General features: G+C 27.8%; 1 protein-coding gene across 1 annotated transcript in view; it reads left to right on the top strand.

Annotated features, from left to right (window-relative positions):
* Positions 1-4,376: 4,376 nt before the first annotated feature.
* Positions 4,377-16,278, top strand: part of LOC106685968 (sensory neuron membrane protein 1) — a 96,502-nt gene continuing 84,600 nt past the window's right edge. The window contains exon 1 of the mRNA XM_067045237.1: positions 4,377-4,511. Coding sequence (XP_066901338.1) covers positions 4,404-4,511 — 108 coding nt within the window. The 5' untranslated portion in view covers positions 4,377-4,403. The remainder of the gene's footprint in view (positions 4,512-16,278) is intronic.

The following is a 16,278-nucleotide window of genomic DNA, read 5'->3' on the forward strand; positions in this document are numbered from 1 at the left end:
TTGATCGCCAGATTTTTCTTCAGTTAAAGGTACTCACTTTATAAGGCTGAATGGATTCCGAAGGGCTCCTGAACCCACAAGGTTGACTCATAACTACACTAACAAAGTAAATAATCTCTCACAGCTGGTTTCAAACCCGGCTCCACGGTGTTCATATATATGAACAACAGAAATAATGCTCATTTTTAAGTTATACTGATAGAAAGGAATAGAATAAGAATTAATAATAATTACAGTAATGAATGACATAACTTTTCAACATGACTACCCTTCCTGATCATTTCTGACGTATTTGGGGAGAGGGAGTTAATCTACAGGGTACCACCCTATTCTAACTATGTTTAGGGGTCAAGTTTTCATTTTGTGGGATCACAAAAGAAATAAAAGTCGACACTTCAAACCAGAATCGATCAGGTATCGCTGCAGTCATCAGAAAGTTAAATTTGGCGCTCCAACTATCTGGGCTACAAACTACTACTACGTGAATAAAATAACTGAAAATACACTGGAGAAAAAAATAGTCACTTATTATTATTTATTATTTTAGTCATTACTAATACAGTAGTATATTTTAAATTAAACTATTAATATATATAATAATAATAATAATTGTTATTATATTCATTAAAATTTATATATTTTTTTGGCTTACTTAGTCCTTTTTGTATTATTTTTTGTACATAACTTTCTATTTATATTCTAGAAGTCTTATCAATTCTTTTATCTTTTTCTGACTTAGCTCTGATAAAGGCGAGAAAAGTGGAGTGAAACAAAGGTTACCCACGAATGTCTTCATAAAACGTTTGTATTCCTTTTGTATCCAATCCTTACAGTTCAAAATTCTCAATGCTCCTTACTTAGTCACTAATAAAATCCTCCATAAAGACCTTAATGCTCCATATGTGACCGATCTAGCCCGAACCAGATATCAATCATACCATTATTAATTTTTTTTTTAAAATTGATTATTAACACTCTGACCACCCAAACCCACTAGTTTTAACCTTGCTTTCTCTTCTATTCCTGAGAATCCTCAGAGGTGCCTCGAAACTTTCTAGTATAGAAAATTATTAGAGTGCTACTAATGGGTACTACATCTAAACAAACCACTAACCTGAAATCCTCACACATCACTGAAAAGACCGGAAACTACTCATTCATTCTAACTATTACAGGACTTACTATACAAACGGTCTAAACTTCCAATCCATTACAAAAGATTTACATGACAGTAATAAGGCCAATCTTGTTATTCGGAGTTGAGCTTTGGGGCTAAATTCCTAACCACCAAAACCAATTTGTTTCTTACCTGGCTTCTCTTTCATTACCTGATAATCCGAATAGGCTTCTGAAAATAAGATGAACTCAAGATCTTCTCCTCTTGAAAAGTTATTGGAGTTCTAATTTACTGGTTGTGAATATTTCAATAATTTTGTAAATATCAATAAATTAATTTAAAAAAAAAATTAAAAACTCAATACAGTCATTTACCGCTTACATATAAATATCGGTAAAGATAATAACTAAGATTCTTATAAAAATAAATTATACAATAAAATAAGGGCAACTAGACCCTCCTGGGTCCTCGACAAACCCTCTAGTGGACTTTCAGATATAAATATGAATATATATTTAGCAGTGGTTCTCCACCGATTGTTTGCAAGATATATATCTCAATTATACAAAAAAGATTTTTAGTGATCACTATATAATACTTTATTTTACAGATAAATTGAAATAATAAAAATGAGTAGTAAAAGATTTAATTTTTTATTTCATTGAGTTATAATTTGTAAAATGATGGTTGATCTATATGATACTTCCCTTGTGTGTATATATATCTACAGGGTCTATCCAGCTATCATAAATATATGATATATATTTTATTTATTTTTTTCTAGAGACTAATACGTGACATTATTTTATTAAAACATTACGTACAAATCATATATATTTATTGTTTATGGTAAACATATAATACAAGAGAAAATAAAATAATAAACCTTATAAAATACTAGAAAAGTAAGAAGTTGTTAGAATCCTAAATTTACAAATGAATGAGATTATAATGGACTTAGGTTCTTCAATAATGCAGTTACAAAGTATAGGGTATAGCGAACTCTATCTATGCGTTACGCTCCAAGTAAGCCAGTTGAACTGTGTGCGAAATTGGCGTGATTTGCATAGTCGATGTTGGCAGGCAGAATTGAATAATGAATAAAATTAGAGGTTTAGCTTATTTATGATATGTTGATTCATGAACAAGTTGATTGATAGCAATAGAATAATGAAATGTTCTATCAGATATTTTTTATTCTATATCCGATTCTTACAGGAATTTGTTTAATTTCATTGACCGATTCATCCTTCGCCAATTAATGAAAATTTAGTTGTCCGATATCAAATAAAATAGAATAATGCCGATAGAAACCGATTTTCATTAGTGTAATGGTACAGTGGAACTCGTTCATTCAAAGCCTGTCAGTTGAAACGAATACTTTGTTTGTAATCCTAAAAGGTTGATTCAAATCGTTTATTTCCAAGTATTATTAAACGTAATGAACAAGCAATAATATATATTTTTATACCGTATTCGGTATAAAATGTAATTATAACATAAAAGACTATTAATTAAAAAAATGTTTATTACAGGATGATTAATCCATTAATATATATATGTGTATTATGATTTGTATTTTTTTTTTTTTTTTATACCAGATCGGCCTAGTGGGCTTTACATGGTTGATATAACTTATATTATATACATTTTTAACAGTTGATTATGAGGGGGTATAGTCATACAAATGACACCCCTAACTATATAAGATGTTCTTATTAAAAGAAAAAAATAATAAAATAAGTAGATAAGAATAACGCTTCTTAATAAAAGAGGAAAGTAAAATTAAGAACAAAAAATAATGATCTTGGTTCACTTAAATAAAACAAACAATTGTGCTCTAATAGTTAGAAGAAGTTAATTTAAAAAGGGAACAAAAGTTAAAAAAGAAACAAGTTAATTTGAAAAAGGGAAGAGAGAAGAAAAGGGGAAAAAATAATAATAAAAAAAAAATAATAATAATTAATAAATAAAATGAATAATAATAATAATAAGTAAATAGAGGTAGTGTGACTATGAATTAATTTTATATTAATTAAAAATTTATAAAAGAATGTCCTGCAGTAGTCTTCGGGTTGAGGTTGGGTTTCCCAGGTTGTAGGTCACTGCTCCTTTAACTGTCGGCAAGTGGGAGTGGAACTTCATGAACCGTTTTTTGATATAATCCTCTATTGACTTAATTTGTAATTCGCGATGCAATTGCATTTTTCAATGAACCAAGGAGCATTAACTGCGATTCTTAGGACTTTATTTTATGATTTGTACGTAATGTTTTAATAAAATCATGTCATGCATTACTCTCTAGAAAAAAATATATATCATATATATATATATGATAGCTGGGTAGACCCTGTAGGCAGGATTTGGGAGGCAAAACCCTGTTCTACGCATCTTCCGTACAGTTCCGGACTGTCAGAAACGGTTGTCGGAACACATCTAAATGAAGAATTATTCAGAATAAATAATTGTAAAATTCTTGCTTACCACTAAAATACTCATTAATTATTATTGGTTGAAAAAGAAATAGTTTCAATATTATTTTCTTCGGAATAATTAACAGAAGCCATATATTCAATCCAAAAGTATTTAACAACTAAATAACAACATTTGTTATTAAAGAACAGTAGTACAAGTCACTACAATTCAAAGCAATAAGTATAAGCGTTTTAAGTATTCGTTTGTACCATATATATGGAATATATAAAAAAAAATGTAAATGGTAGTAATAACTTCTGTAAAAAAAAAATATAAATCGATATAAAACAGATTAAATAATAAAATAATTTATATGCAAAATATAAGCAATCATTTTAATAATAAAAATTATATAAACTATTTAAGAAATTATTACAATGTAGGGGCACCACCTTGTTTTAATACTACAACTACGTTTTTTGATCAAGATAAACATACTATTATTGGTTTTAACATAATTTTAATTCTTCAAATATTTTTTATGTAATTAGAGAATTAAAAATTACATATAATAAATAATAATGTCCATTGTTTGTTACACCGTAAAATTGTTTCTCTGTTCTCAATACAACAACATGTAAAAATTAGTAGACCTTGTGATTTAAAATAAAAAAAAAAAAAATGAAAAAGAAAACTTTGGTGACCGTAAAACGCTAAATTAAAAGATAATAGCTTGTAACAATGTCAAGTTCACCTTGAAGTGGTCTGTAATAATTAAGTCGCTAAGAGTGGACAGCCTAGGATTAACTGAAGAGGGAGTCACGCAGGCTGTTCAAGAATTCAGTCTGTTGTCGGCTGCTGAAGGAGTGACATGGCAGCACCACTGCGGCTCGGGGTGGCCGGAGCTGTACTCTCATTGGTCGGCATCATCTTCGGCTTCTGGGGGTTTCACAAGTTCTTAGCCTACAAGATAAACCAGGTGAGGGTGGAAGAGGATTGGAACACATACTCAGGAGATTTCAACTCCCGATCAGCATGGAGTTTGGACGAGTGTTGGGTGGAATTCTCAAAGTTTTAGTTCCTCTATAATAGATAAATTGTTTCGAAATTAAAATACCAGCTAAAAAAAAAAAAAAAAATAAAATACATTAGAAGTTCTCAAATACTTTTGATGGTTTATATTAATTAATTTTCAATAAGTACTTATTAAACATTTTCAGATTTTTTTTCTCCAAAAATTAAAATACACTATTATTAGGCTTATTTTTTTATTATTATTTTTTTTTTTATAAATCTAATTTTCTCCAGTTTTTGAGACAATTTTGGTGATAAAACATTAAATGTAGCGGATAAATATATACTTTTCTAAAGGATGAAAAATACAATTAATTTTAAAAATAAATATTACACAATTTAACAAGAAGCGTGGTGTAGGAAAAATAGACGGAAAATTCTTGAGACCCAACTCATAATTATGTTTCGGATGAAAAAATGTAAACCATATTGAAACAGTTAGTAGTTTTGGAATGATATTTGTTAAGATTTTAAATTAACAATAAATTTTAACGGGGTTAATATTCCTTTAGGAGAGAGATCATACAACCAGAAAAGAGAATTCTTCCATTTCCCTCCGGCTCCAAATATCATAGAATTAGGCCTAGGCATGACCTACCTTTAAAACATTTTCTAGGAGCGAGTAGAATAGTCTTTGAAAAATGAAAATTTATTGTTCAAACAAAATAAATTTTATCCAATTTTCGTAAAAAAAAAAAAATTATATTTCATTTTGAGTCCGAAGTTTCGGCCAATTTAGTGATCCTCAAGGACAGTCTATCACTAACAGCTTTTATAATACATATGATTTTTAACGATTTAAACAAAAATATTATTAATAAATTATCATACCTCAAATACTAACCAATACCACATCAATTAAAAAAAAAACTTTAGGCAGGCTATTCTGCCCAAATCAATAATTTTAGTCCAAAAAATAAAAATATATAGATTTTTTTTAGACTGAAATTGGAAAAAATTTATTTTATTCAAACAATAATAACCAGCTTCAAGAAAGTGTAAAGATTATATATAAAATAAAAATTTATTTATATCTACTAATACTGTAAAATTAGCTAACAAAGAAAACAACTGGAAATTGGTGAAATCCCGGTTTCTATCCTCAGCTTGAATAGTTTCACAGGACAAGTGTAATTCATTCATATTTCTACTCAGAGGGAATAAGTTTGAAATATAAAATAATTAAATGCTTATTTCATTCAGAAACAGACCTTGTTTTGTTTAGAATAAAAATATTTAGGGCATAATATATAATTAATGAAGTAATTAAAATTGTCTTTTTCTTTACGGAGCCACGCGTCTACTGCTCCCTTCTCATCCTGGATCTACCAATTCTTCTTGCTCAATAAAAACTAGTAAAAAGAATTTGACAGTAGCCTTGAGTTCCCAGTTAGTTGTTTGAAACAAATTTAGGGATAACGTAATACGCAGAAGCTTAATGACCAGTAATTAAAAAACTAGTGTATGTTTGTTTATTTTTGATAAGTAATTAAATTGAGTGGCATAATGTAGGTTTTTACTACGCGGAGCATACGCCGAATATGCCACACACACTATATATAGAGAATTACTATATATGGTATTACTATTAAACATGAAATATTTCAGAACAATGAAAATATTAAACTGCATAAAGATTTTTACTTTAAATGCTTCACAACTGAAGGCAAAGCTTTTTACCATACTGAAAACGAATAACATTTGTGTACACAAAATCAAAACTTTTGAACGCGGATTTTAGGATTTAGACATCAAGGAACAATCCTAACTCCGTGAACGTCTGTCTGTAATCAAATCCTTATTTTCGACTACTATTAATTTTATTATCAAAATCAGAATTCGTTAAGACATTTCCAGAGACTGCGCAGGTTGGCACTGCATTGGTCCTATATCAATTTTATCGAATTCTGTCCACAATTTCCGATAAGCATTCGTACGTATTTTCATCTGTATTTTGAAAATGGCAAACTATGTAGATTTTAAATTGATTGTTAAACGATAAATTATAGTCCTTGAATTATGTCATGGATATACATGGCTAGGAAGCTAATCTATATACTTAGCAGACGCTATTATACAAAATACAAAATTCATTCAAATTAAAAAAAAAATGCGTAAACACGTCTTGAATTCTAAAACTAATTGATTATTCTTTAATAAAACTCGATATAGTGAACGTTTCAAAGATAATATAAGAAAGCTTGCCACTAAGGGCGGAGGTTAGCGCCTATCTCTAATTTTACAGCTCGATATTAATAAATTTTTATCTTTTAAAAACTGCTCTACTAGCTTCTAGTGAATGTAAAGATAATTCTAGGATATCGGGAATATGTATTTTATTGTCAGCTATTATAATGCATACAAATAGAAGGGGATTTTCTATCAAATATTTGTCAGTTTCAATATTCAAGTCAGTTTCTATACGATATCCCATAAATCTACTTCCTTTCAAAGTAATTTTAGTTTCCTGGACTTTTCTATTCCATCCAGCGACGTGGAAGTTAATTTTTCAAAATCACTGATAGACAGAACTCACAACCTTATTTCTACAAGATACAGAAATACATCGCCCTGAGCAAAATCGACTCAGTAATGTGGGAAATGTGTCTGTTATTGGAATATTTGGACATTAATATATATAACAAATAGTTTAGGATGATTTCGAATTCCTCAACACTCATATTCGTATTTGAACTTATTTTCTGTTTTAGTAAAACCTTTAATTTAAACATTGATATAAAAAATAAATTATGTCAAAATAAATTATCATCGAGTATCATATTTTGTTTATTATAGTAGTTTTTGTTTTTGGAAAATTGAAATATAAAAATATATTTTTTTTAGTTAAGTTATGTATCAAGTCGGTCTCATCAAAAAATTAAAAACATAAAAACCAATAACAGATTTATTTGTAAATTTATAAAACCTTTTAACATTTATTCTGATTTGTAGAAGATATTTTATTTGCGATCAGATTATCTTTGCAAATTATCTTATAAACAGCTTTGAAATAGGATTTTTGTTTGTAATTTGTTGAATAAATTTGTATTCATCATAGGGGGCCACGCTTCCACTTTCAAATCATTCACACAATATTTTCATTAGCATGATACAATGTAGAATAAATAAGCACGGGACCACTTTCACACAAATAAAATATGAATATTTCTGTTTATATTTCTAACAAACAAAATCATAACGTTTCTTAACCGATCTCAAAAAACTTTATAATTTCGTTTTTATGGCAATTATGTCCCTTTATTGCACTTATATTGAGGTTTAATTTTTAATACCTTTATTGAGACTTTGACTGAACTCATCCTAACAAAGTTTTTACGAATTTGTATATTGGCAAAACGTTGAAAGATAGATGTTTTTAAAATTAAGCTCACGGGACCAGCCAATAAGAGGGATTTCAAATTAATAAATGAAATAGCTACCCACAAAAAAATACCTCCCAACAAAAAAAAAATAAGCATAACATTAATGTTAACTGTTTTGTTAAGTGAATTAATTATTTAATCCAAAGAATTATACACATAATTATCTTTTCCAAAGCTTCTTAATTTTAAAAATTTGTAATACCTATTTCTACGATTTTTTTCCAACTGATGGGCTAGCTGATTTCATAAACAATCGTTAAATGTTTTTAAACTTCGTTCATACAATCATTCCTCCAATAATAAGTTTAAGAGTTACAGGAAAGTATTAAATTTCATTAAGATGCTTTAAATTCGATCGAGCCTCGATAATATAAACTATAACGGATTGAATAGAGTGCCATCTTTTATTTTCTTCTTCAACAAAATTATGCTTATCGCTTATGCTAATGCATCACCCTTATGCTTATCGCCGAAGAAACAATAGACGATCTTTGGTATGATTGCTGCTGAGAAGAACGTTTTTCAAAGGCAGTGGCAAAGGTTTCAATTATTGTAGACAGCCTCCGCTTATAGTAAGTCACCAATCCCTGCACTTTAGTAATCATGAGTAAATCCATGAAATATAATAAGATAAAAAAAAATAAAATATCTGTACCGCTATTCCGTTAATATGATTGTTATAATTTTCTTGAAAATAAAAAAAAGACTTTTTATTTATTAATAATTTATTTAAATTTGAATCCTAATATTGTTCAATTCAGACTTATTTTATTTGAAAATACGTATTTTCGTTTACACATCAATTTTACAATATTTGCTTGTAGAAATAGGTATATAAGCAACAACCGTAAACCTAGTATTAGAGTCATTTAAATGTCGGTTTGTAATATGTCAAAATTAGTTGCCTTGGTCAGTTGACCATGCGAAATATATAGATAATATATTGTTCAGTTAACCATTTGTAATAAGATAAGTATATTCAGGTATATATTACTGATTTTAGTAGTAATAAATACTATTATAGTTGTAACAAGTTACTGCCATTGTGTACAAAATATTTCATTATAAAACATTCAGAAAGCAGATTTTCGACTTTGTCCGATATTAAATGTATATGATTTATGTTTTTTTACTTGAATATTTAAATATGTTTACTAATATTATAATAAAGATCTTTTGAATTAACATGATTTACTAATCGACTTTAATTTAAAATGAAAATTTTCCACAAGTGATTGAAAAAAAAGTAATTTATTTCTTTTGGCTTAACGTCCTTTCACAAGCTCTATTATGTATCTAGCTTAGCCGCATTTTAATCTACCGTCCGGATAAACATTTAAAATACATAATGCCATGGTATACTACACCACTCTTAAAGGAATTTCTAAAAATCCTTTTAATTAAAGATTTATTCGGTGAATTTCTCATTCCTCAAGAATTTTTGTATCTGTTTTCGGTCCATGAATTTTACATTTTATGATCTCAATCTTCTAAACTTTTATCAATACTGTGCATTTACTAAAATTATACAATCTCAACTATTCACATTATATTATAAAATGTTTACTTTAATAGCTTTATAGTTTATACATAAATATAGCTTTGAAAAAATAAAATAAAAAAAATGTTTTTAAAAGTTAGAATGACTAATGTGTTAATAATTTAGGATTTTTTATTATTTATGGTATCTACTGAATTCCAATAAATAATAAGTTAAATAAGCAATAAAGTATTACATAATCAGAACGTAACTACTTGAGCTTAAAATTTAACTATGCAAGTTTAAACCTGCGACAACTCTTGCATTAGTTATGTTTCCTTCAATGTTCCTTTAATGTAGTTGAAATACAACATAAGAAGCATACTCATTTACAAACGTTTTCTCAGTATTTAAACGTCAAACAAAAAAAAAACATGTCGTTTTTCAATTTCAGGTGCTTTTTAAATTATGCTCGATTTAACTATCTTAAAGTCTCCTCTTCTCGTTTTAAGTTAATATTTCAAAAGTGATATAGGACCATCCCTTCCAGTGGGTCTTAGCGAGGCGGGTCCGGCGGGGAAGGTCTGCCTTTTTTTGTTTTATATCTCCTCAATAATTCTGAATTATTAATATAAGAAAAATATGTAACTAATTATATTAATTGATTTTATTCACTCAGTTTTCATTATTATATATACTATATGCTATACATTAGCATAATATATACTATATTATAATAATATGTATAATAATAATATATACTATATTATAATAATATATATAATAATAATATATACTATATTATAATAATATATATATATATAATACTAATATATACTATATTATATATTGTATGCTATACATGCCTCCTATATGTACGTACCAAATACCCACTAAATTCTTTACAGGAGGGTATGAAAAAGATTTTATTCACTAAAAATTTACAAAAACATAATGAGGATTTCAGTAAAGTATGTTCAGTATAAAAAAAAATAAAATAAAATATTCATTAATATAAACAATTGAAATACAGGGCCCAACTTGGGTATTGATATGCGAGTAGAGATCATCAAAACATAATCTTTACTCTTTCGATCCGTTAACTTACCTCTGCCAGAATTCTGAAGCATCTCAATTTATTTAATTAATTTGTAGTAAGTAAAATAGTATGTTTTAAATTCAATAATTTAAATTGAGATTCGTCAAAATCTCAATGAAATTTACTTTCTGTCGATACCTTGTTTGTCAACATACATTGCTCCTGAGAGAATCGATGCTCCCGTATTATACTCGTATATATGTACAATCCTCAATAAAACTCTCTTTTATTCATTATTTATCTAATCAGACTTGGTAAATAAAAATATATTTAAAAATAAAATGAATATTCAAAAATTTTCAATGCTGGTCTATTTAGAAGACACGGAGTCAATAAATGACGATTAAAAAAAAATTATATATTATTATTTGGTACCCTAAAATTTATAAATAACGAATTTTTAAAAAATTACCTTTAATTTTGTTTACTTGAAAAAAAATAAAGAGTTCTCATTGTTACCGGTAGTTAGTCTACAATATAGATTGAAGATTCTGAGTATTAAAGACTTTATGAATAAATTTTTAAAAAAATTAAGAAATCTTATTAGAACGGGAAAACACCGCCCGATCTTTCACAATTGCATTTCAGCTTCGTTATCTTTTATTAAACTGTGCTGTTCTTGGTAGGAACAAAATTTTATAAAATATCTACCTCAAGAAATCGTAAAATACGCATTTTTAAATGGACAGAAGAATGAAAATTTTATATTCATAATTTCCACAATAGTGCCATATAATAATATGTCCAACATTTTTTATTCATAATTCCCACAATAATATTGTCAATATTTCGTATTTATTATTTCCACAATAATATTCCCACCTCAAAAAATCCTAAAATATCCTTTTTCATAATAACTGAAAAATTCGTATTCATAATTTCCACGATAATATTTCCATATAATAATACTTTCAATATTTTTTATTCATGATTTCCACAATAATATTTTCTCTTCAAGAAATCCTAAAATATGATTTTTCATAATAACTGAAAAATTTGCATTCATAATTTTTACGTTTTCTAGTTCATTTTTTTTTTCGAAAGTCGTTAAAATAGTCCATAAATTTCCACAAAATTTGAGGACGTACATAGGGTAGTAAGTAAAAGTACTGTGATGTGAGCACCGCACCAGATTTTTGGTTTTACTCCCGATCGGATTGACTGTGTAGGGGTTCTTTTAAAGTTTTAGGATGAGAAATATTTAGAAGACTTTAAACATTTCTCATTCTTAAACTGCGATCCTTTGCGAATGATAAATTACAAATTCTTAGGAAAATGTTTTACCTCATTTCTTTTTACATATTTATTAAATTACATTTAATATATGTTTTAAATATAAATAATATTAGGCTTAAAAATTTTAAATTTACACTGCCATCAATAATCTATAGCTTGTAAGGGTTCTTTAATTAAGGGTAGATTTATTTATGGATCGAACTTCTGGACTTCTTATAGAATGGAATTAATAATTATTCTTACCTAATGTTTCAAATAGTATCTCATTATTATTTTTGTATAATAATTTTAACAAAAAGTCAGCCAAAATTAAGCAAATACAAACGAGTATAATCACTATTACACAAAAAATTAGGAACATGTTAATATTATCACGTGACATATCATGATATAAATCAATACAAAATTATTTACTTCAAATTAAATTAAGCAATTGTTTTAGAAACAGGTTGTGTAATTTATTAAACAATAAATTGTAGAAAATATCTTTCTAAAATCTAATATTCCTGACAGGAATAATTCATTCCTCAAGGCAGTAAGAGACCGAGGGCGGAATTATATGGACAATGAAATGCCTCTTATTAAGGTATCATTTCACAAAATGCTATTAAATAAGTGACTTTTTTATATTTAAAATACAATATCGATTTCTGCATTTCAAACAACTAATTATTACTAGTGACCTTATCGAGAGACGAGTAGGTACTTACATAATTCATGGAGCTCCTTTCATAGACACCGTATAACCTTGCATCTATTGGAACTAAATAGCTATATATTAAACAATCTAAGTGTTCAGGGGGGAAAACTAGTTCCTTTGAGACTACAAAATTCTTCTTCAAGTTCTCGGTGATTATAAAGTATTTTCACTGACCAACTATTCTGTCATGCCTAAAACCAGGCATTAAAATTCCTTTTCATCTAGACTGTAAAATCACAAAAAAATTAAGTTATAGTATGTTTATATGTTCTTCGTCTTTTTCGGCATTATTCCCTTAGATAGCCAGGTCAAGGATTCAAATTAGGGATTATGTATGTGATTATTGTATGAGCACAAAAAAGTCAGTTATTACACCCAAATTGTTTATTAATTTAATAAAAACTTTGTATAATTACTAGTAATTATTGATGAGTCTACTAAGTATTGATAGGGAAAATGGTGACTGTTTCAAAGTGTTAAAAATTTTTTTTTTTCCGGAGCTCCATATCTTTAACATTATAAACAAAACTAAAAGACCTAATAGAACATCATTTAAAGTAGAGTAAATTTGCTAAAATATGAGCTCTAATAGAGCCATTTACGTTCAATAGTTTCCAAGTTATAGCTTTTTAAAATGTAACATTAAAAATGCACTGAAAAATCAGTAGTCAGTGATTTGATTTTCAGAAATCTATATCTCAAAAACCATTCGACTTACAAATGTTTATTTACACTAAAATTAAAGGTAATTTAATGCAATATAATGTAGTTTGTAACGTTTATCTTCGCAGGATTAGTTGTTTTTATGAATATTTGCCAAATAAATTCACACAATACTGATATCTAGATATACGGACAGACTTTGGATTTATGAAAAACAATATTTTAGAAATTATTAGACGTACAGATGTCTGCCAGCAATCAAATTAGAGATAGTTAAATGGAGCATTATTTTCAACTACTTATAACGTTTATTTCCGTGGGAGTAGTAGTTCTTATGATATTTGACAAAATATTGATTTCCAGTTGTTCGGACAGACTTTTTAGACTCATAAAAAATAATATTACGGGAAGTATTGCTATTTTGACGTTCAGATGTCTAAAAGCACTCAAAATAAAGTAATTTAACTTGCTATGAAAACGGTCCAAACTTCCAATCCATTACAAAAGACTGATCTACATGAATGTTATAAGACCTATTTTGACATACGGAGTTGAGCTATGGGGCTCCACTAAACCATCTAATTTCATTCGAATTCAATCCTTACAGTCCAAAATCCTTCGTAAAATCCTTAATGCTCCTTACTTTGTCACAAATCAAATCATCCATCAGGACCTCAATGTCCCATATGGTGCCGATTTGGCCACAACCAGATACCAATGCTTCCATGAAAAACTTCCCAACCACCCAAACGTTTCTAACCTGGCTTCTCCTTCAATAACTAACAATCCTCCTAGCCGTCTGAAAAGAAGATGGCCTCGAGATCTCCTCTAGAAATGTTTTTGGAGTTCTATCAATGGTTAGATTCTCCACATGTTTGTATCATGTCATAATATCACTTACAGCAAATTTACTTGATGTTTAAGTATGTATACAGTTGTAAATAACAATAAATAAATTATTAAAAAATAAATTGCTATGAAGTACTTTATTACGCATATCTTCTTAGGGGTAGTAGTTATGATAATATTCGAATATGTATACCAATTTTGTACATGAAATTTTATCCAAATCAACTTTGTCTAATATCATAAAAACTACTACTCCAACGAAGATAAATGTTGTGTTATAAATATATACGTACTAATTTATTGTAAAGTTAAAGAGCTTTAATTTGAGTGCTAGCAGACATCTTAGGTTTTATGGTTCCTAAGTCAATCTCTTTGTCCGAACAGCAAGAAATCAATATTTTGTGAATTCATTTCGTTGAATATCATGAAAACTACTACTTCTACCAAGATAAACGTAATCAACTAATTTATAGCTAAATTAGATTTAATTTGAGTGCCAATAGACATTGTACGCAAAATGGATTTTAAAATATAGTGTTTTCAAAATAAAGTCACTAACTATTGATTTTGCTCAGGATTTTTTTTTTAAATCTTGCTTTTAAAAGCTATATCTCTTATTTTTGATAAGTTTAAAGATATAGAGTTCCGAAAGCAAAAAATTTTTAACGTTTTGGAACAACCACTATTGTGCTATACTTTGCAGACTCATCAATTTTGGCTAGTAACTATACATAGTTCTCACTAGTGTTATCAAACAATGGGGCAAAATAATTGCTTTTTTTTCTTCCCTGCTCTTGTACTCTAAGATCTTCCAAGCTTCCTGGAGCTTTCTATGCGGCTCATTTAGTGTTTTTAAAGAAAAATTATAACCAGCATAATAAAAAAAAAAATTATTTTCTGGATGTCTAATGTTCCTTTAAAAATAAACAGACTGAATTTTTAGTTAAATAACTTTTAGTAACCAATATTTAAATATTTTGTTAGGAAACATAAATATAAATTAAAGAGATTTTAAAACACTAACTTAACATTTGTTCAGTAAAACTTCTATACTTCAAGGATAATAAGAAGATATCTATTTTCTTCTGGTTCTTCTTCTTCAATTTCTAGTTGTCCAAATTAATTTAAAACAGGCTGAATTTTTATTTCTTCTGGTTACCAAGGTTCAAATATTTTGTTAAGAAAAATAAATACAAATTGAAGAGATATAGTTGATATATTGAGTAGATTGTTGTTTAGTAAAACTTTTATATATTTTTCTTACATTCATGATAATATTTTTACATTTGTAGAGAAGCAATCTGTGAAAAATTTAATACATAAATATATAACAATAAATCTGAACTATACTTATAAGTAATATATACTTAAAAAAAATTCATTATAAATCGGTTTATTGAATCATTTATCATCGGTGGAATTAGGCCAATCGGATCATTGGATATATCGGGTATATAGATGTTCCAAATATATTTTAGTACTTTCACTTACCTATTACCAAGTCTCATAAAATGAGCTTATATAATCGATTTTTCAGTTTTTAAATTTTTATTTTCTCAAAAGCGTTTGAGTAAATTCAATATATAAATTTTTAATCATGTGAACTTCAATATATTATTGAATAGATTAACAGGGCTTAAATACCGAATTTTTTTAAAATCTTCCTCTAAAGCACATTTAATTTTGTTTATTGGAAATAATTAATTATTTTGCATTGTAGTAAACAGCAATAAAAATGTATAAATATGAACTATAAAAGCATTTGATAATAAACTATAGGAAAAATGGAGAAATTGCTGAGACATCAGAAACAGCCAAGCGCGTCTAATCGCAGTAATATGTATACTGCTTTGTTATATTTTGTTTAACTGTTGTATTCTTCTCAGAAACAAAACATTGATATTCGTTATTTTCATCTCAAAATATTCACTAAAACACGAATTTCTATAACAACAGAAAATATTTTTAAATTTTCGCCTTCCTAGGTTGTAAGTTATATATATAATGCGCGCATAACACCTGATTTTTTATATAGAGAGTATTTCGCAACCAACCATTGTTTCCTATGTGTTTTATTAAGCAGGATGTTATATGACTAAGCGTACTAAAAAGAGCCGTCACTGTGATAGTTGACAAACTAACAATGAAAGTTGTAATTTCCGAGCCAAGGTTAGTGGCTCAATGTCAACCAATCCTCCTCCTATTTTGTATCTTTTACATATCATTCATTTATTAAATTATAGGAACCATATTTATCATGTG

This window comes from Halyomorpha halys, unplaced genomic scaffold, assembly GCF_000696795.3.
Source record: "Halyomorpha halys isolate HHAL.00 unplaced genomic scaffold, Hhal_1.1 Scaffold760.1, whole genome shotgun sequence".
NCBI classification, from domain to species: domain Eukaryota; kingdom Metazoa; phylum Arthropoda; class Insecta; order Hemiptera; family Pentatomidae; genus Halyomorpha; species Halyomorpha halys.